General features: G+C 35.9%; 1 protein-coding gene across 4 annotated transcripts in view; it reads left to right on the top strand.

Annotated features, from left to right (window-relative positions):
- Window positions 1-553: 553 nt before the first annotated feature.
- tmem131l (transmembrane 131 like) overlaps window positions 554-22,441 on the top strand; it is a 67,626-nt gene continuing 45,738 nt past the window's right edge. For 2 of the 4 annotated variants that reach the window (XM_059554028.1, XM_059554027.1), the window contains exons 1-3: window positions 559-745; window positions 1,412-1,482; window positions 7,397-7,437. In XM_059554028.1, the coding sequence (XP_059410011.1) occupies window positions 619-745; window positions 1,412-1,482; window positions 7,397-7,437 (239 nt within the window). In that variant the 5' untranslated portion in view covers window positions 559-618. Of the gene's footprint in view, window positions 746-1,411; window positions 1,483-7,396; window positions 7,438-22,441 lie in introns of all 4 variants that reach the window. The other 2 variants (XM_059554029.1, XM_059554026.1) reach the window with 2 other exon arrangements.

The following is a 22,441-nucleotide window of genomic DNA, read 5'->3' on the forward strand; positions in this document are numbered from 1 at the left end:
TAAGCATTTTGTCCTGCAAAATCATACTACCTTTTTAACTGTAATGACCCTATTGATTTGCAGCATCATTAACTGCGCTTAAACACATGAAAATGTCCCTTTAATTCATTCTTTTTGATAGCGTTAGTTACTAAGTTTGTTGAAAATAATGTTTTTGTCAATAAAAGTAACTCTAGAATAAGTTGAACTATTTAAAATATAGACTATAATAATGACAACAGTAATCATGCAATTATAGAGTACTTTAAATATAGCATAAAATCAAGGCACTTAAAGATAGTCTTGAGTATTTAAAGAATATATTTTGTTCAGAGTTTTTCCACTGAGAAAAAACAGTATATTTTAGAGGTTCATCTCCTTCCATTTAATTGTGTTTAGTCAATAGAAATATGCCAGTGTTGTGAGTGTGACCTAAAAAATACGAATGGATTATCTCTCCCCATCTACACCACCACCGACGCGACAAAAAAAAACCCGTGCAGTACAGTTTGTAGATTGTTGCGTCGCTTGCGTCTGGCTCTAGTGGGCGCACATAGGTACTGCTGAGAGAGAGAGAGAGAGAGAGAGGAGGGAGGGTGTGAGAGAGAAAGAGAAAGAAGTGAAGGCAGCCGGGGAGCTATGCTCAGCACAGCCAGCATGGCGAGCCAAAGGGACTTCACACACAGAAAAACATGGATTAATGTCCTTCTGCGACTTCTACAGCTATTCTTGCCGTACATTCAACACGGAGGAGCTCAGTTTCAAGGTGCGGGGTACAGATTGATCTTATTTATTTAGTGCAACGCGAGCCCGAAAATGTCGGAGGAACTGCCGAGGGCTGATTTGACAAGTATTCAAGTGCACTCGTGCTAAAAGGGCACAGTAATCATTGAACGTACACGAAATCTGACCTATCTCTCGCGGGTTTTCACCCGTTTATCTGTATAAGGATTTACGTTTTGATTCAGATCTGAAAAAGACGGCTTACGCTTTTTTCGGCCAAGTTATTGGGTTTGTTCGTTTTTCTGTGTTAATGCAATATGCTACAAAGCTCATATAGCTTCATACAGCTGTTATTCAGTGCAGTCTGGGAACTAAGCGTCTACCCGATGGTCAAGCGAAAAATAGGAGTTTAGAACCGCATTAATGTACATTTACATGCGTTTCCAGCTTGCGTGTGTTTGGATTGTTGACATGGTGTGAGCTCTGGACTAAAATAGCTTGTCCGTTCAATTTCACGCCTTTGTCATCCACGCCAACTCATCTGCTGCTCGCTGTTCAACTAACGTTACTGCAAATTATATTAGTTAACGCATGCGAGATAACCCGAGCAATATAGGGTCATTTTCTGATTTCCTGTATTTTTTGCTTAGAGACAGACATTTTAGAAACATGATTTTCTATATGTTTTTGTCATTCTTTCCTCTTGAAGCCCTGACTCAGATGTCCAGCGTGGTTGAAGTTTGGCAGGCTGAGGACGCAGACTTCTTCATGCCATCGCAGGTATGTGAGCTAGTAAAAACATGCTAGTAAAAAGTCACGAGCTGGACGTTTTCAGTAGAGTTCAGCTTCACTTCATTGTGAGTCGAGAGCACGTGCGAGACGTGGTGCAACGTGCTATTGTATTGTTACGTCTGCAAAGGTGGCAAAAATCTAAATAAGGCTTTCCTTTCATTTGGATATTTAGGTATCATTTAGTATGTGTTTGTTTATGCAGTTCTTATATGGCCAGGGCGATTGTTTATTTAGCTTGTTGAAATGTGTTTATGTGTGGAGGTGGGAACAGGGCATCTTTCTGTAGGACTCTGGGATCCTCAATGGACCTATAGGATCATTTCATTTTTATATGGTCTCATCACCTTTTAGCCGATTACCTAAAGTTTTGAAGTTTGTATAATTGCTTAAAATTAAGTAACCAAGTGGGTTAATCACTACATATCCAAAGGCATTCTTTTTTATCATTTGAGTTTTAAGGATTGAAATACAATTTTCAAATCTCGGTGTGTTTTTATGAAATCTATTTTGTGATTGTTAGGTATTCTCGTTTTGGTAATGGTTAAAAGGGAATTCTTATTAATACAGTTCATATTTGACTTCCTTTCTGCTGCAACACAAAAGAGATTTTGAAGAATGTTTGTTAACTGAGTTTTGGTGACCATTGACTTCCATTGTAACTACAACCAATAATAAAACATTGTTCCAAACCATTAATCTTTTGATTTTAATAAGAGATTCTAGGCAGAAATAAGTCCTCAGTCACCATTCACTTACATTGTAATGTTAAAAATCTAAATAGTAAAAATGAATGGTGGCTTGATTCTTCTTAACCCAGTCATTTAATTTTAAAGTGAACTAGCCCTTTTCAGTAGCTGAGGCCTAAAAAAAAAAAAAGTTTGGTTCCGGTTGGTTGTCAGTTGAGGTCATTGGTCGGTAGGGATTTATTATTTTTTTTATTTTTTATTTTTTTCTCCAGTGGCAGTTTTACACACACACACACACACACACACACACACACACACACACACACACGCGCGCGCTGTTTTTAAATGTGTGTACCGGTACTTTTACGACAGTGATTCTGTATTCCCGTTTAAAGTCTGTTGTTGCCATAGACACGCAAAACGCACACACACACACACACACACACACACAAAAAGCCTTCGCGGGAGTTTGACAGGCGATCTCATAGTAGATTAACATGGAGGATTTGAACTTGAAAAACGGAGTGTACAGACATATTTTTGTAGTCAAACAACATTCTTTATGATGTTCATTTATGTGGTTTATTTGATTTTGATGCTATAAATTAACTAGAAGCAAGAGACGATCAGTTAGTTTTTAACTGATGATCTAACTTACAGCGATCTGTTCGACACATTCAAGAGCCACAAAACGGTATTTATTGTTTACATTTCTTTAAAAAATGACCACATTTGAAAGGTGAAATAACCAAATGAGACTTTGTTTCATATTAAAAGTAAGCTGGTAATGTTAATGTCCTGTCTGTCAGCATGTTGTCAGTGCCCTCTCTGTTCCGCGATATATTGTTGACTCCCCCCGTGTTTCTCTTAATGTTACGATTTCCAAACCTTAAGTTATAGCTCACTTTAGGAATTGACAGTTAAAGGGTTTTGATGCAATACTTAATGGTTTTTAACGGATTACTTAAGTGTAAAACAGCATTTAAAGGAAACTGTAATTTAATTAACGATGTGTGAAAGACCGTTCTTCCCCAGTCTCATAAAATAAATTTGGGTCGCACATAAATTGACAGGGTCGGTCGGAAACCGGAACCAAACAAATTTTTTTTTTAGGCCTGATATCTTTCCAGTTGTATTGTCATGACCTTTGTTTGACCTCATGGAATGTTATATTTAATGTTTTGTCTGTTAATGAGTTAACTGACTTACCAAGGTACAAACAAACTTATTTAATTTAGCATTTCTAAAAGGCTGTGGTAGTATAAATGGCCCAAAAACAACACTAGTTTGTGGTCCACTCTTCAAATTGTGGTTATGTTTGCTGTGGTGATGCTAGAATAGTCAAGCCTGTTGTACATGAGATACATTAAAGCACCACACTTTCCTGGCCTGGGACTTGGGGATCGCTACAGAAAGTTATTAAAAAGTAAGAGCGTTATTGCCAAGTATGATCTCACACACAAGGAATGGATCTTTACTATGCTTCCAGTTCTCAAGAGATATAGTAATATAATAGCGAGACACAGAATAATAAAACAAATATATAATAACATTAGGACATGATGCCGTTTAAAACCAACACCTGGGACAGTTACAAAGGAGTGGTTTTTTTTTTGGTAGTTGATGTTTTTGTTGATTAAGATCGGGCTCACGAGACTGATTAAAGTTCAATAAAGATTTTTTTCATGTTTCCTTTGGGGCAGGAAGCTAATGCCACAAAAACATGCACAGAAACTGTAGCTGCTTCTGAGGTTGACAGACAATTTGCCACTTTTGTGGTTAAGTTATGCAAGAGACGTGTCTTATGGCTTGAGAATGGCCACAATCAAAGGAATGGGAAATTCCATTTATTGTTCTCCATTTGTTTAAAGGGGCTTCGTTTGTTGGAATGACAGTAATCGCGGTGGTAAAATCTTATTAGATCAATCCGTACTTGTATTTATATGTCGCAAGCATGTTTTATGCCAGATGGAAATGTCATACTGAAACTGAACCATTGCTTGACACATTTAAAAAAGGAAGAAATGTAGCATGGGAATTGACTATCACTCCTTTAACCCAGTTTCCAAGGCAACATCTCTCATTTTCAGTTAATTTAACTTGATGTACTAAAATAACAAAAAAGAAATTAAAACAAATCTATAAAAAAACCAACAACAAAATTACTAAACCTTAAAAAAAAATATCTAAATATTAATAAAGGCTATAATAGTACCTCAGTAATAGTAAAATAACACTTTAAAAATCAAGGTTATATGTGTGCTATGGTGGTGGTGATCGAATAGTCAGGTCAGTTGTATGTACAATGCAGCATGGGAATTGAGTACATTTTAAAAATACACCATCAGGGGCCTGTTTCACAAAGGAGGTTAAGTGAAAACTCTGAGTATGTTAACCCTGAAATGAGGGAAACTCTAGGTTTTCTGTTTCAGAATGGGAGGTTTGTCAAACACGAGAAAGCAGGGTATGTCAAGCCCGTTTCTGAAAGAGAGGTAACTTATACTCAGAGTCAGTTACCATGGTAACTTACTCTATGAACCTAACCTGGTCAGGAGCAGGTTTTCTTCAGTAAACCCAGAGTTTCTTTCAGTCTCCTCACCCTTTTTAAACACTTCATTAATGCACGCTGGAAAATGCTCTTCTTACTAAGTGTTTTTTTTTCTTCTTTCCCCCCCCCCCCCCCAAGTACAAATATAAAAAAAATACTAAAATAAAGATTGATTTTCTATATAAGAAAACGATATAAGATACTTAGTCTTGTTTCCTGGGGCGGGATCTAAATTAAGTGCATTTTACTTAAGTAAAATGATATGCCAGTGTGGTCATGAAAATAATCTTAATGCAAATGGTAAACAAAATTATGTGTCTATTACTAAGTGCAAATCTACTGTAGCTCCGCCCTCCATCGACACATAAGGTTAAATACGACATATGTGAATAACGGCTTCAGTGGTGTAAGCAGTAATGTTTTGGGCATGGAAAACTAGCTTGTAACGTGATTGATTGGGTTCCAGTCCGGCTTTTGCCGAGCTCGTTCTTCTCACTTTTCCCATCACATGTCACATTAGAATTTATTTTCAATAAAAATGAACAAAATCTTCTAAAAGTGGAAGTAAAGGGCCTAACGAGTGTTTAATGATACAACTATTTATCATTGTAATATAATAATTTACAATGTTATTATTGCTTCCTGTTAATGTATAACAATACTGGTGTGCAAATTTATCTGCCAGTATAAAGTATAACTAGCATCTAATTATTATTTACACTTAGCCTGTTGCAAAGAAATGCTACTTTTACATGGTAAATAGAATATATCACGATTTTCACCGTACACTATTTCTGTAAATAGCATCTAGAACTACTTGCACTTAGCCTACTGTAAATAGGATCTATCGCTAATTCCACTTAGTGTAAATAGCCACTGCCGTATTTTTCTTACTCTGTTTGCAGATCATTTGTAAAATAAGAAAAATCCACTTAAAATATTATTATTAATATTATTATTTTATATATATTTTTTCAGTTTTCACTTGTGATATTATAACACTGAGAAGAATTACATTTGTATCGAGTCTGAAGTATGCAGACGGCTTTTTGGCGGGAGCTGTTGCCATGGTGAATCATAATATCTGCGCTCCATTGATAATGGCTTTTTATAGTTGTGGTGCATGCACTTAACTCAAGACTAAATTGACAATTTAGAGTTGATTAAACAATCTCATTTCAGCTGTTCTGTAACCGTAACTCAGAGTTTCCCATCTCAGGGTAAGTCAACTCAGCGTTCAAGTTTAAAATCAGTTGGTTGAACCTACGTACTTAGTGAAACAGGCCCCAGATTTGAGTTTTTTGAATGCTATTGAATGTGTTGATGTGGTTCATTACGTAAGTGCAAAGCTAAGGTACAGTGAAGTCATAAGAAACCAGGTAACACTTCTTTACAGTATAATTGAATCATTCTAAAGTTTAATTATAGGGCAACATTATATTCCTTATGTCCATGTTAATAATAGCATATAAAATTATATTCTTAAAAAAAAATTTTTTTTGGCTAATTATATGTGCTTTTGTCTTAGTTTTAAAATAAGTTTTATTTAGATTTAATAATGCCCCCCAACAACCCCCCTCCCCCCACCACAATCATGACCTTTTATTACTTGTGTTAAACGAGATAGATATGGCTTGCTCATTCATGAATAATCTGGATTTATATAATTTGAGGTCAAATGCACAAACCACTTCAAGTAAAAAAAAAAAAACACATCAGTTGGACAACTGATTAAAAGCAGGCCCATAAATAGAGTTTGATTCATTTGTAGTCAATATAGCTGTCAGGAGTGATTGAGTAGACCTGCAGCATTCCAGAGAGAACCTCCCTCACCCGATGATGGATGGGTGCCACATTTACTCAATGAATTCTAATAGTGCTTGTAAGTACTACACTGCAAATCTGCAGATTCCCAGCATGTTTTCTAGTTTGAGGAAGACTAATTGAAACCCCTTGTCAGTAGGTCTGCATATTCATCCAATCATTGTAAAATGTGTCCTTAACAGTCATCTGACACCAGGCAACCAAGTGGCCTCAATATATATCCATTGTGTGCCTGAAGGGCTATAGTTCCTATGGAAACCCTGTTTTTAACAGAACGCATAGACACTCGTCAGGTAATCGTGGTTTTTCAAGGCTCTCAGTAAGATGGCTATTTCAGTAAATTGCCTATATATGCTTCTGGCAGTTTATGGAATAGCATGGTTATATCATGTGTCGAAACGGCACAGTGTTCCCTTTCACGACTGTTGCATTAAAAACAAGGTCAGGTCAACTACTTGGACTCTGAATTTACAGGTTTCTGTTTCGAGTTTAGTCTTTTTAGATAACATTTTAAAGTGCAGTGCTAAATGAATGAATGTAATGCATTACATTTCTTACATATTACTTCCATTTTACTTATGTTTACAAAAGTTTGGGGTCAGAACAATTTATTTTTAATGTTCCTTAAAGTTGTAAATTTTTGTTTTAGAAATCATACTTATATGCTGATTTTTCTAAAGACATTACTTATTATTATGAGTGTTTAATCAATGCTTGCTTGCTTTCTTTGGAAACCATGATTGATCAGTTTAATGAATCCTTGCTGGATAAAATGTATAAATATTGCTTATATATGTGCAGTTCTAAACCTCCTAATTGTACCTGTTTTCTCTCTCTCTCTCAGGCAGAGGAGCAGCACAGTGAGAATGTTCCTCGAGACGAGAGGTGAGAGTTTCTCTTAAAACCACAAACCCTTTGAGACTTTCCTGGAATATTTGCAATTTTTATTTAGTAACATTTATTCAGGCATGGTTAGTGAAAATATATTTTTTGTAAATCCACAATCTGTTGTATATAACATAGTTATGATCAAAGGTAAAAGTTGTACCTTTTTATTATGTCATATAATTTTCGGTGGTCTATTGTGTACATCCTCTAAACATTTATCTGAAGGCAGGGCTGGTTTGTTTAAACAGTGCATGGAAAACTAAGCCTCCTGAGAACACCAGTTTTCTGTTTACTCTACATTTGCATTCATGTGACTGGCATGACCTAAGATCAACATACATTGTTTTATTAACTACATTTCAATAGCAAGATATTAAAAAGAGTGCAGCTTAGAACTCATTGGCATTTTGTTTATATGGAAAAATACCAATTTTAGCACAAGCCTGCAAGGCGGCACAAGGTGGTTTACAGGTGTGTTTCAGAAGAAAATGAGAGAGAGAGTAGGTACAGATGCAAAAAACAAATTGCCAAACATTACCGAAGCTCAAGGGATTTCAATTTCAAGTTTTATGAGCGTTTTGTCTATTATTGCTGTGGTTTGCCTTGTACACAAAGGTAATGGTTTTTATGCATGTTGCCACTTTTTTTTCAACAATTTGCAAATGAAGTAGCATTTTATCCCATGTGTCTACTACATTGTTACTTTTAGAGAAATTGACACAAAATAGAAAAGTTGTAGCAACTGGGGAAAGTTCACAGATCGATATATTGTTTGGTCTCTAAAGACCTGAATATATAATGGTGATTGGCAAAACATATGCCAGAAATATAAAAGCTCTTTGTCTGACTGTGTAAGTGAGGAACTATCAGTTTATTTATTTTACTTCTACATGTTTTTTTGCTTGTACTCCCTTTAGGACACACTACACACATCAGGAAATGTAGTTATCTTCAATATGCACTAGACCAGATGAAACTACATTTTTTTTTTTTTAAGTTAGTAGAGTACTTTAAAAATGTATTCCTTTTATCTGGGAGCAGTAACATGTCATGAAGAGGTTTCCAGCAGTACTCGTGGTGAAGGGAACTTTTCTTCATTTTAAAATACCAACGTGTTTCCGCTTAAAGGAGCTTCCGTTCTTACAGAATAAAAACAAAGGTCCACCTCAAACGTGTGTATACATTTGCCCAGCATTCATCTTAGCAATTGTTTTTGCGTTTTGATGTTTCTATTTAACATTTTTTTTAATGCAATATTCCATTTCCATAAAAGAATGGTCGGAAATGTTTCTAGTGTTGAGGATTAGTGTTTCATTTGCTTACTTGGCAATTGACTGTGTCATTAAAAGCAATTGGAGCAGATGAGTGATTCATACATTGGTTGTTTGAATTCTTCCAGAAAGAATGTGTTGACTTTTATTAATTTGGTAAATGCATGAAAAAAAAAAGAATTGTGGACTCTTGCGCGAAGCCAACTGAGAGAGTTATTGTCACCATAAACTGTGAAATATTTGTGTTTTAGGCCATCCTTAAAAATATTTTGGTTTGCAGTAACCGTAATAAAAAAAAGGGTCAGTAGGTCGGTCTATATATATATTTTTTTCAAGTTTCAATGTAAAAAAAAAAAAGGAACGTTTTGGCGATGGTGATGACATATCGTGACGTCACTGACTGGGTCTTCAACCCGTGCCTTCGGGCGCATAATTGCAAACCTCATTTTGATGCAGGCTATATAGACCACAAACAAATTAAAATCTTTGTCAAAAACATGTTTATTTCATGAATTTCAGGTGAGAAGAAAAAAAATGAGGTACCGTTATACTGTTTTATTTGCATCCACCACTAGGTATCAATGCAACCTACAAATGAGAGAGACAGTTTACTTTGCTTTCTTGGGTTGTCACTTTTTGATTTGAGTAACAAGTGTTCATTGAATCGATTGTAAAATCGATTTTGCATGTCTAAATAAGTTCTAAGTTCTCGCCGCGCGCACAGCCGTGTCTACACAACTTCCAAAGGCGGACGAGCTCGACACGCAGTAGCTGCCGTCTTATCTTTCACCTCGTGTACGCTCACCGTCCGCGCGGGTCTCAAAAAATGACCGCACGCGGATGATGAAAAGGGCATTATCCAGACAGTGTGCGTACGGCCGAAGTACACTTGATTTTTATCAGTGGCGCACGAGATGCGATGACGATGTATGTGGCATTGCATTATAAGGTTATGTTAGCCTATCCAGTTGAAGCCACTTAAAAAAAAAAAGAGAGAACATCAAAACTGATCTTGTTTACATCAAAACTGAAACCAAGCCGTTCACACAGAACGCATATTTCTTGCATTTTCTAGAGGGACACCGTTGGACTCACGTCTCGCACAAGAGAGCCGCATGTTTAGAAAGACATGTAAAATTAATTTAATTTTCTAAAAAGATCTCGAGACTTTATGTTGGGTTTTGGTTCCCCATCCCACTGCATCTCATGTTTTTAAATGAAAAAAATGTATCCTGTGTGACTGGTTTTCCGCCCTTTTTATTTATTTAACAATGCATGCATACATGACGTTGTTTTGTTTATAGTTCTTTAAGCAACTTAATAATAATTGGTTCATAAAAATTATTTTAAATATTATTTTGTTTTTTTCACAGTCATGTATTCTAATGCTTTGAATAAACGTGCAGTAATGTTTTGCTCTATGCGCTATCTTGAGGCCTCAGAAGAGAAGCAAAAAGCTTTTCTTCACCCTAACTGAAATTATGCATTTTAAATTTTACTTATCATATTTAAGTAAAAAATTCGAATTTAGTTTTTCAGCTATTTTGACAGCCCTAGGCGATTCTAGCCCGAATCTGTATCTGTATGCATGAGACTGTCTGAATACCGGCAGAATTCACATTTCTGTTGTAAAAAGAGAAACATTGTGCAGAAGTATTATTTGCTGTTATGCGTGTGTGTCCGAAGCTGCAGTTGCTGTGTGATGCGTTCCAAAAAAAAAAAAAAAAAAAACTGGACGAGCTCCAAAAAAAAAAAAAAAAAAAACCTGGAAGCGCTCCGAGAGAAGGTCGTTAAAATCAATTTTCGTTTTCGAAACTTGTGTTAGTTGGTCCAATCGATTCGTGCAATAGATTTTCGAACATAAAGTGACAGTCGACAACGGACACCGTTTTAGACTAGACGGGAGAAGGGATGGAAAAAGATCTGGGCACAGTTTTTCCAGAACTTCGTGCCAAGTTAAAGCGGTGTCGAGCTGTTTTAATGCATTTTTTAGATGTATTATGGTGCCCGAACCCGTATTACTTTGAACAGTGACCGCGAACATTTTGTTTACTGCAGCCGCAGCCATCATTACCAAGAGCGAACCGTTGACTCTGAGACGAAGCGAACGCACAGGCCACAGTGTGACATCTGTGTAAACACAGATGACGTCACAGGTTTTTTTTTTAATTAAGGAAGATAGCCTTCGTTTGTATGTAGGCCTAGGAAATTTATATATTGACAATACTTAAATATAATTAATAAAATTTAATTGCTTTTGTATTAGTTGTTTGAAGAATTAAAAAAAAAAATTGGTCGATCTTAATGCAAATTTACAATCAGCAAGTCGGTCGGACTAAAAGCAAAAAAAATAAAAATAAATTGAGTCGGTCCTAAATTGACCGGGTCGGTCAGGTTACGGCAAACAAGAATATTTTTAAGGATGCCTTATCATATTTAAAAAAAGCATATGTGACTTTGCATGCAAATTTTGTTCAGACTCTCGAGCCCCGTAGTAACTGGAACTTTCTTACTTTCTCTTCATTTTCCCCTCCTCATTGTTTCTCTGCCACATCCTCTCAGATGACCCGTCTAACTCTCTAGATCTCATTTTGCTATCTGCCCATAGCAGATGCTTCATAGTTCACATTGTCTTTTCATTGTTTTGACATGTCTTGGGGGAGCAGCATGCTCTGTGGTTAAGTCTTAATCAGAGACTCTAACCAAGCACAATGACTGCTCTTAATGCAGCAGCATCAACAAGACCCACTTCCTGTATCAACAGCAGAAAGCAGTTACATGGATGTTTAGTTAATATTAAAACATTCAATGCAGAAAATAATGTCATCTTAAAAAATAATGTTATGTGTCAGACTCAATTATGCATTATTTAAAAAATATTTTTTTACTCCATTTTATATGGAAATTTGCATTTATAAAGGAAGCTGAGGGTGACTGTGGGCTTTAAAACAAGGAAGCAGAGATGTCACCTTTACTCTGATTGGTCCAAAGTGAGTTTTTGAATGAGCAGAAATGACCAAATTTGGGTAAAATGCGTGTCATACAATAGACATAGTCATATTAATCATGTAGTTATATAATAACATTTTCTGACGGCAAATAACTAATCTATAATATTACAATCAAAAAATTATATATATTTTTTTTCTTACAATATATTTACAATGTATTATTTATGTGGGTTTGTATCAACTTTTGTATCAACTGTCTTTGCAGATATAGGGAAATTGTGTTGAATTATGAGTATTTAAAAATAGTTTTTAATAAAAAAAACAGACTCGCACTTATTGGGAACTTTGCAGCTTTATCTGATTAGCCAGGATATTTAATAAACACAGTGAATTGGTGAATTCATGGAAGCACTGTATAACTGTCTTTTGAAGGAGAGCAGAACAGAACCAGTGTTGGTTGTCTTGGGCTCACGAATAGAGAAATGAAAGCCAGAATCGTTTTTTACCAGACTGCTTGTGGATTAGAAAAAAAGGGCTGTAGACTTAAACTCTGTTTTTAAAACTTTTACATTGATCTGTCCAAAACCATCAAATTACAAAATTACAAAATTACAAATTACAAAAATTACACCCTAAACAGAGGTCATGTGTAAGCTATATTGTAATGTATAACTCTCTGGAAATTGGCTCATGGGGTTTTAACGTCAGCAGGCATTGAGCTTGTCAGGGCTTTGGACTTATGATAGCAGTAATGCAGTGTTAAGCAACAGAATGTGCATAGATGGGACAGAGAACTAGTGTGCATTCAGGATACAAGGCCTGAGAAATTATTGCATTGTTATTATTTTTGCATGGTAATGAACACCTGGAATGGACCATCTTCGTTATGTTTTTAAGTAAAAATTCGAAATGCTTGTGTTTGTGGTCCACTGTTGGAAGAGCGTGCAATGCTGTTACTAATACTGCTGGTGGTTCAGAGTTTGCTCTTTGAACTTTGGTCTTGTGTTTGTGCATCTATTGGCAGGGTGGCTGTCATGGCATCTGTCTGTGTATTGGAGATTATTGACTGTCTTACAGCATGCAGAGCAAAAAGAATGTCTTATTCAGTTGTCTGAGCTCTATAGAGGACACATGGATTTGAGGAGCTATAGATTTTGTAAATTATTCATGGATGGTTTTATCTCCTCATAAAACACATTATTTCATATTATGAAGGGGTGGGGTGGAGGGGGGTTGACTACATGGTTATAAAGCATAGGATTTGCTACATATTTTCAGAGATATCTTTTTATGGCAGGAGTTTGTCGTTATTTTGCTAGAGAAGTGTAAGGTTTTTTTGTTTGCTTTTTCTCAACAGAATACCTAAATCTGTTGTCATTAACAAAATAGAGAAGGAAATAAAAGAAACTTTGCTAGATTAAATAAAAACTGCTTTATGTAAGATTTATGTAAGGATTTTTAGAGTTTTTAGTTATTAATTTTAGTCTGTCATCTAAATGTTTGGATTACATAAATCTGTATTGAAACATTTATTTCATGTTTCAGATATACCTGATTAGCCCTAAAATAGAGAAACTGTAATAATTTAATATTTCATTATGATTTTAAAACACATTGGTAGCTTAATTTTAGAACTTAGATACCTAGAACCTGTCAGTTGTAAGTTTTGGAATCTGTTTTTTTTGCATCGGATAAATGAGCCATTTAGTATGTGTAAAATGTTTTTTTGTAAAAAGGCTGATTCTGTACAAAAATAGTCCAGGAAATAATGTTTCAAACTATTTGAGATGCAGAAATCTCACACTACCAGTAATGTCCATTTACAAATTACAGATTTACAGATTAATACAAAAATGTAGGCAGTTTTTCAGGAAGCAGTGTTTTGCAAGTCGCCTAAACATTTGATCTGGGTTTTTGGATTCAAGCGAACAGATCCAAATCATGATTTGTAGAATTTTAAGTATACATTCACACTGAAGTAGAGACATTAGATGTTTTGTTGTTTTCATTTCAGTGTAATATAACTAAAGACATACTCTTGCCTAATTGTAGATCCTTCTCGATTGCGTTTACACTGTTTGTCCACTATTTCAGATCTTATAACATTTTAGCTCGTCTTGCAGTGCTTTTAGGATGTTTCACCATGTTTATCACACCAGCTCATGTGAGAACATTTGTTCTTTATTGCATAAAACTTTCGTGGTTGGGGGAAGTGATGTCACAATGCACTGTACTGCAGTGACTGCTCTTCTTGGCCTTTATTGTTCATTTTTAAACGTAATGAAAGGGTTTTATGAGAACTCTAAGCCAATGAATCTTTAAAGAAAGAAAGAGTCATAAAATAAGAGTTACCGTATTTTCCGGACTATAAGTCACACTTTTTTTCATAGTTTGGCTGGTCTTGCGACTTATAGTCAGGTGCGACTTATTTATCAAAATTAATTTGACATGAACCGAGAGAAATGAACCAAGAGAAATGAACCAATAGAAAACATTACCGTCTCCAGCCGCGAGAGGGCGCTCTATGCTGCTCAGTTCTCCTGTAGTCTACCTGTAGCCCTCTCGCGGCTGGAGACAGTATTGTTTTCTCTTAGTTCTTGGTTCTAAATAAATGCGACTTATAGTCCAGTGCGACTTATTTATGTTTTTTTCCTCATCATGACGTATTTTTGGACTGATGCGACTTATACTCAGGTGCGACTTATAGTCCGAAAAATACGGTATGCATTTTAAAAACAAGAAACAATAAAAATAAGATAATCATAAGATTGCCATTTTTGTGCCCAACCTCAGTCGGTTACTCAAGCACATCCCGAGTTTTAGGAGCATGATGGGGAAATTGGAAGAACTTGATTTGAAATATGTCCAGGAATATTTTTATTTTAGTGTTGTATCATGTCTACCTACAGTAGCTCCTCCCTAAACCCTCGGAATCGGACTTTGATTAGGCCATCCTTAAAAATATTTTGTTTTGCAGTAACAGTAGGGCTGTCGCGATAACCGCAAAATTGTAATACCGCGCTATTGACAAGCAAACCGCAGAGGAAAGATAGCAACCGCAGAAACCGCGGCAACCGCAGTGTTCAGGTTTTTTTTTTTTTTTTTTTTTTTATGTGGCTGTGGCCTTATTGTTTTTTTTTTTTCAATTTGTCACTGTGCATTCAATGTTAAATAAATTATATTAATGATACAATATGGTCACGACTGTAATTTTCTCATGAGCCGTTGTAGCTTTATGGTGCTTCGTTAGTTTTGAATAGGCCGGCTGAAACGATGGGAGGCACTCGATCTCGTCCCAAAACCTAATGTCACGTTGCCAGTTTGGGAACATTTTGGCTTTCAACCCAATGAAAAGGACGAGCCAGCGAATATAGATGAGCCGATATGCAAAATGTGCTGCAAAAAAGGTTCCTGTGACACTGCAATACATCTAATTTGAGGTCATCGGGACATTCTAAAACGCTTAACGGGAAAAATGCTTAATGTGGTTTAATGTACCAATACAGTAATATTAACAGACCAAACTCACTAAACATCATATTAATAAAGTATATTATCTACAAAAAATCAGATGATCCCTGAATATGAATTCAACGCGTTTAATAACACGTTAAGCCTTTTCATCTCATAGAAAACCATCATAAGGCTTAACGTGTTATTAAACGACTTGCATTCATATTCAGGGATCATCTGTTTTTTTGTTTTGTTTTTTGTACATTGTATACTACTTTATTAGTATAATATTTATTTTTTTTTATTTATTTTTTTTTTTAAATCACTGTCTTAGTACATTAAGCCACATTAAGCGTTTTCTTATAACGGTTTTCTATGGGAGGAAAAGGCTTAACGTGTTATTAAACGAGTTGCATTCATATTCAGGGAGCTTATCTGATTTTTTTATAGATAGTATACTTTATTAGTATGATTTTTAGTGAGTTTGGTCTGTTAATATCACTGTCTTAGTAGCCTACATTAAGCCATGTTAAGCGTTTTCGAGTGTCCCCTGTCATCCAGCGCAGCTGCCCCCTCAAGCATCAGATCGCGCAGCAACATCAAAAAGAACAGCTGAGACCGGCCGACAGTTAGGAAGAATAGCTGAAGCCTTTGCGAAATCTGTAAAATACAGCCGTGAAAGTAACAGGCATACCTGCTGAAGTCACGGACAACCTCTGCGTCAGTGCCCATACCCAAGAGAGCGTGAGCAGATAACGAGCTCACACACGCTATCTGCATGAGGAGTGCATCGACTCCAGCGTGAATCCACTGTCCTGGTGGGCCAGTGGTGACATGATAATCAGACTATAGATTTCCGCTGCTGTCCAAAGTCGCGCGCACATACATGTAATACATGTTAGAACTTGATTTCTTAAAAAAAAAAAATATTATTGGAAAACGCATGTTCTTGTTGCTGTTTGGCATTTAACAATAAATAAAAATGTTTTAAAATGTCTCTGTCAGTTAAAAAAAGCAACAATATATGCTACATAACTCAACGATAGAGCTTTGTATGCAGCAAAATCAGGATAAATTAGGTATGTAAAAAAAAAAAAAAAAAAAATGGCGGTAATACCGCATATCGCGCTATTGAGCCACCCATAATAACCACAGGGGAAATTTCTTAACCGCGACAGCCCTAAGTAACAGTAATTTTTTTTAAAAAAAGGGTCGGTAGGTCGATCTATATTTTTTTTTTCAAGTTTCAATGTAAAAAAAAAAAAGAAAATTTTTGTGATGGTGATTACGTCGGTATGAGTTTAAACAAATTAGCATATCGTGACGTCACTGACTGGGCCTTCAACCCGTGCCTTCGGGCGCATCATTGCAAACCTCGTTTTGATGCAGGCTATATAGACCACAAACAAATTTTAATCTTTGTCAAAAACATGTTTATTGCATGAATTTCAGGTGAGAAAAAAATGAGGTACTGTTTTACTTGCATCCACCGCTACGTATCAATGCAACCTACAAATGAGAGAATGTTTACTTTGCTTTCTTGGGTTGTCACTTCTGTGAAAAAAATCCTGTTTGATTTGAGTGACGAGTGTTCATTGAATCGATTGTAAAATCGATTTGGCATGTCTAAAGTTTTATACGGCAAATAACGCCAAATATAGGTAAATCCACGGACAACAGGCAGGAGGAATGTAAAGATTCAATATATTGGTAAAGACCAATATTTCTGATGATTTATTGGCGTGAAGTTACGTGCAAAATGACAAACAGGAGTGCAACATTTTCGAAAAACAATTAGCAGAGTGGACTGCCATAATGCAAAACATTTACTGCAGGCTTCAACATGGCCGTGTTTACGATTAAATTTCAACAACAACAAAGAAAATCGCATAGGCGATTTTCTTAGGCTATCAAAATTTTTTTTCCGAATATTCGTCGTATTTAAAATAAAAATCCACATTCAAATGCGCATATGAATTTTAGGTGTGCATTAAGGAAGCTGTCTTATGAGCCCCGGTACGTGTTCCATTCCATCTGGCCGCGCGCACAGCTGTGTCTACACAACTTTCAAAGGCGGACGAGCTCGACACGTAGTATCTGCTTTCTCATCTTTCACCTCGTGTACGCGCACGAGATGCGATGACAATATATGTGTCATTGCATTATAAGGTTATGTTAGCCTATCCAGTTGAAGCCACTTAAAAAAAAAAATCAATGTGGAGAAGATCTTGTTTACATCAAAACTGAAACCAAGCCGTTCACACAGAACGCATATTTCGCGCATCTCATGTTTTTAAATGAAAAAATTTATCCTGTGTGACTGGTTTTCCGCCCTTTTTATTTATTTAACAATGCATGCATACATGATGCTGTTTTGTTTATAGTTCTTTAAGCAACTTAATTAATAATAATTGGTTCATAAAAATTATTTTAAATATTATGTTTTTTTTCACAGTCATGTATTCTAATGCTTTGAATAAACATGCAGTAATATTTTGCTCGATGCCCTATCTTGAGCCTCAGAAGAGAAGCAAAAAGCTTTTCTTCACCCTAACTGAAATTATGCATTTAAAATTCGAATACAATTCGAATTTTGATCATATATAAGTAAAAAATTCGAATTTAGTTTTTTCAGCTATTTTGACAGCCCTAGGCGATTCAAGCCTGAAACTGTATGAGACTGAATACCGGCTGAATTCACATTTCTGTTGTAAAAAGAGAAACATTGTGCAGAAGTATTATTTGCTGTTATGCGTGTTTGTCCGAAGCTGCAGTTGCTGTGTGACGCCTGTTCAAAAAAAAAAAAAAAAAAACCTGGACGCGCTCCAAGAAAAGGTCGTTAAAATCATTTTCTTATTTTCGTTTTCGAAACTTCTGTTGGTTGATTCGTGCTTGATTCGTGCAATAGATTTTCGAACATAAAGTGACAGTCGACACGGTCACGGTTTTAGACTAGAGAGGAGAAGGGATGGGAAAAGATCTGGGCACAGTCTTTCCAGAACTTTGTGCCAAGTTAAAGCGGTGTCGAGCTGTTTTAATGATTTTTTTTAGATGTATTATGGTGCCCGAACCCGTATGACTTTGAACAGTGACCGCGAACATTTAGTTTACTGCAGCCGCAGCCATCATTACCAAGAGCGAACCGTTGACTCTGACAGTGAGTGAGAATATGAGACGAAGCGAACGCACAGGCCACAGTGTGACATCCGTGTAAACACAGATGACGTCAAGGGGTTTTTTTTAATTAAAGAAGATAACCTTCATTTGTATGTAGGCCAAGGCAATTTATATATTTACAATACTTAAATATAATTAATAGTATTTTATTGCGTTTGTATTAGTTGTTTGAAGAGTAAAAAAAAAATTGGTCGGTCTTAACGCAAATTTACAATCGGCAAGTCGGTCGAACTAAAAGCAAAAAAAAATAAAAAAAATTGAGTCTGTGCTAAATTGACAGGGTCGGTCGGGTTACAGCAAACAAGAATATTTTTAAGGATGGTCTTATGGCTGCAACAGCAAATGCCTACAGTTACAAGAGAACAGCTGTTGAGCTCAAATAATATGCAACAGAAGAACTAATGTAAGTAACAAATTCTAAACTTTACTTTACTGCATTTAAAGTTTGAATGAAATAAAAATTCACCTAATCAAAATGTCATAATGACAGATTCTGGGCTACATTTTTGGGTCCATATCCCAGAATCCAACAAACAACTGACGTGTATAACCAAATCCCTATAACTTTTTTTTTTTTGTCTTCTACAGTTGGATGTACATCACAATATGGAGGAAACAACTTTAAAGCCTCCAAAATCTGTCCCTGTTTGCTTGAATTGTAAGATCCTGAATGTACTGGGGTACAGTTGTAAATGCAACAAATATTATATACAAATACTTCATACAAGAAAATTATTATTATTTTTATTAATTATTTTTAAGTAACTTGGGGCTGGGTGATTTTGCAAAAAAAATAAAATCTCGATTTTTCCAGAATGTTAGATTGAACCTCTAATTAATCTAATACTTTACCTACATAATTTTTTTCAAAAAAGATTGGTAAAATATCAATTTAAGAGTCTTAGACCTTTCCAACAATATATAGTTTGTCATGATTAGATTAGGATTTAATTATAATGAAGTAAACGATAGGCGGCCCACCAAGGGTCCGGGTTACAGTTAACTAGTCGACTTAAATGTAACTACAAAATGATTCAAGTTACTTTTTCTTTATTAACCCTCTAGCTAAAGGAAATTCAATTCCAAGTGAGTGAAGTTGTCAACATAAATGTTAAACAAGTCACTTGATAAATATATTTGCAGAAAATATGCTAAAACTACAACTACATTGTACAAACTTGACTTATGTGTAGAAATAATATGAGGAAAATTATTTTATGAAATCCCAAGTCAAGGTAATTTAAATTCCAAATGACTGAAGGTATAATACCAGTTGACTTTTATTAAACGTGCAGTATGGAATTTTTGGCCACCAGGGGTCACTCAATCATAACAATAACATGAGACGTACTTTGATGACGTCGGGAAAGAGCGTAGGCTCATGGGAGTTGTTGTTCATTGGAACACGCGCTCTGTCGCTCCCCACATTCCTCACTCATTTTAACTGAGGCCGGCGACACACTGGATGCGTGGCGCAAGCGTCTCAGCTGCGTGGCGTGTCAGTTTTAAATTCGGTTCCCATGTTAATAGGTTAGAGCAGGGTTCCTCAAATCTTGCCCTGGAGGTCCAATGCACTGCGAGTTTAGCTCCAACCCTGATGAAAGTCACCTGCCTGTGATTTTCTAATGATCCTGAAGACACCGACTGGCATTGATTAGCATGCTCAGGTGTGGTTGATTAGGGTTAGAACTAAACTCTGCAGTAAAGTGGATCTCGAGTTCGAGATTTGAGGATCCCTGGGTTAGAGCTTGCAGACTGCCTGCGTGAGACGCGTGTCTCAGGCGCGGCTCGAGCCGCGCGGAAAATGTGTGCATGCTAGAAATAGAACCGACGCCTATTTTTCACGCGACACGCACGCGTGTTGGAAGCGTTTCCAGGCAAAATATAATAGGAAAATATGTTTATATGTAATTTTGTACACAAATACATATTAATTCATGACATTTTGATGTTTGAAAGTCTATAGGTTGACATAAATTCAGATACAAATGTAATTTAAAAAATAAATAAATAATTATCGATTTTCAAATATTGCACCTGTCAAACATAAGTCTATTTTGCCGTCAATACTGTTGACGGTGTCCTTTATCAGTAGGCTTTATATTTATGTTCAACATGAAGTATAGATATTGTTGTCATGAAGACAAGAGCCTGGTCTGTCGGCGGTCTCCCTCTATGTCACCTACAGCAGCAGCAGCCGCCACGCTTCTGGCACGCAGCAGAGCAGCACGCAGCCACTGTGTCACCGGCCTTAGTATTTTGACAATCACGTATTTTCGAACGGAGAGATATATGAATTATCAGACCCCTATCAAATCAATATTGCATCTAGCTAGTAGTAATATATGTTAAAAAAAAACACGGTTGCCTTTCGTTAATAATTATAATTAGGCTACGTTTATACTATGATATCGAACAAGATAGTGAACTGCATTTGAAGCTACTTTATCCAGCTAGATATAGAACACATGTAGATTTACATTATACTCTTCATGCGAGCTAGTCCGTCTGCGTTTTACACAAGACATCATCGTTTCACAAAATATACGGATAGATATAGTTAGCTGAATGGATGCATACCTGTTTATTAGAATGCAAGCATCTCTCTGTAGTTTCAGCTTGTCACGAAGCTCTCTCTATCTTGGAAATGCAACTCCAATATTTACCCGTGTCTCGTTTCTTCTTCGTCCCAAAACCTTCTCAGGTCATTTATTTCACCCGTACGTTTGCGCTTCACAGAACGTGCAGGCAAAGCATAATCATGATCCATAACTAAGTTATTGATTGAGGTATAAATACGAATATAAACAATATAAATATAAAATATAATAGTCTCGATCAAGGCTAGCTACTACTTTTTATTCTTCGTCTCGTCTTTGCTTCTGTTCACCTTTGTATTTGGCGGATCCGCCGGGTTCCGCAGGAAGTTAGATAAACTAGAGGGGTCAAAGTTTATATGACGCCATAGACGGACGACAAAACAGAAATAAAGAAACGTGCCGTGTCTTCTAATTAAACTATAATTTTCTCCGGATTTTAAAGTTCGTGGAAACTGTCGGGATAATGCAAGTACACAAAAAAAAAAATATATAACATAGATATAGTGATATCTGCTATTTTTAAAGCAGAAAAATTACATATTGTGCCTTTAACTATTAGTGGTCGATTATTTGGCTTTTTTTTTTAAATATCGGCATCGGCTGATAAGTTTTTCTGCTTGGCTGATGTGTTCGATGTGTTTTTTATTGACTGTGCTGAAATCAGCAGCGCCTGAGTGCACACATTCTCTCTTGTTTACTGTCATTGTTAACGTTTCTGTCTAAATATGGATAAAAGTCTGTCTAATAATCAGATAGAACAGTTAAACAAAGGAATTAATGTATACAAGAAGTATTATAGGGCTTGCTTTAAATTATTAGTAATAGAAAGGCAAACATTATAATACTTTCTCGTTTGCCGTCAGCAAGCAAATACGCATTTATATGATTTAAACAAATCTTAATGAACATTTATTTTCACAAACCTTGCAAACTTAGTCGAATCCAGCACGGAGATCTTGTGAAGTGTGCATTTTATGATTCGCAATGCATACAAACTTCCCAGAATACTGAGTGCCCTGTTGGTTACAGTGTTTACTTCCTTTTTAATTTTTTTTAAATATTAATTTATTTGCGAAAAGTAATTTGTCATCATTTTTCGATCCATTGTCAAATTAAAATGTCTTAAATATTAGTAAAAAAAAAAGAAGAAAAAAAAAAAATATATATATACACACACACAGTACAGACCAAAAGTTTGGACACACCTTCTCATTCAAAGAGTTTTCTTTATTTTCATGACTACGAAAATTGTAGATTCACACTAAAGGCATCAAAACTATGAATTAACACATGTGGAATTATATACATAACAAAAAAGTGTGAAACAACTGAAAATATATCATATTCTAGGTTCTTCAAAGTAGCCACCTTTTGCTTTGATTACTGCTTTGCACACTCTTGGCATTCTCTTGATGAGCTTCAAGGGGTAGTCACCTGAAATGGTCTTCCAACAGTCTTGAAGGAGTTCCCAGAGATGCTCAGCACTTGTTGGCCCTTTTGCGTTCACTCTGTGGTCCAGCTCACCCCTAAACCATCTCGATTGGGTTCA

This window comes from Carassius carassius, chromosome 7 (genome assembly GCF_963082965.1).
Source record: "Carassius carassius chromosome 7, fCarCar2.1, whole genome shotgun sequence".
In the NCBI taxonomy this organism is placed as follows: Eukaryota; Metazoa; Chordata; class Actinopteri; order Cypriniformes; family Cyprinidae; genus Carassius; species Carassius carassius.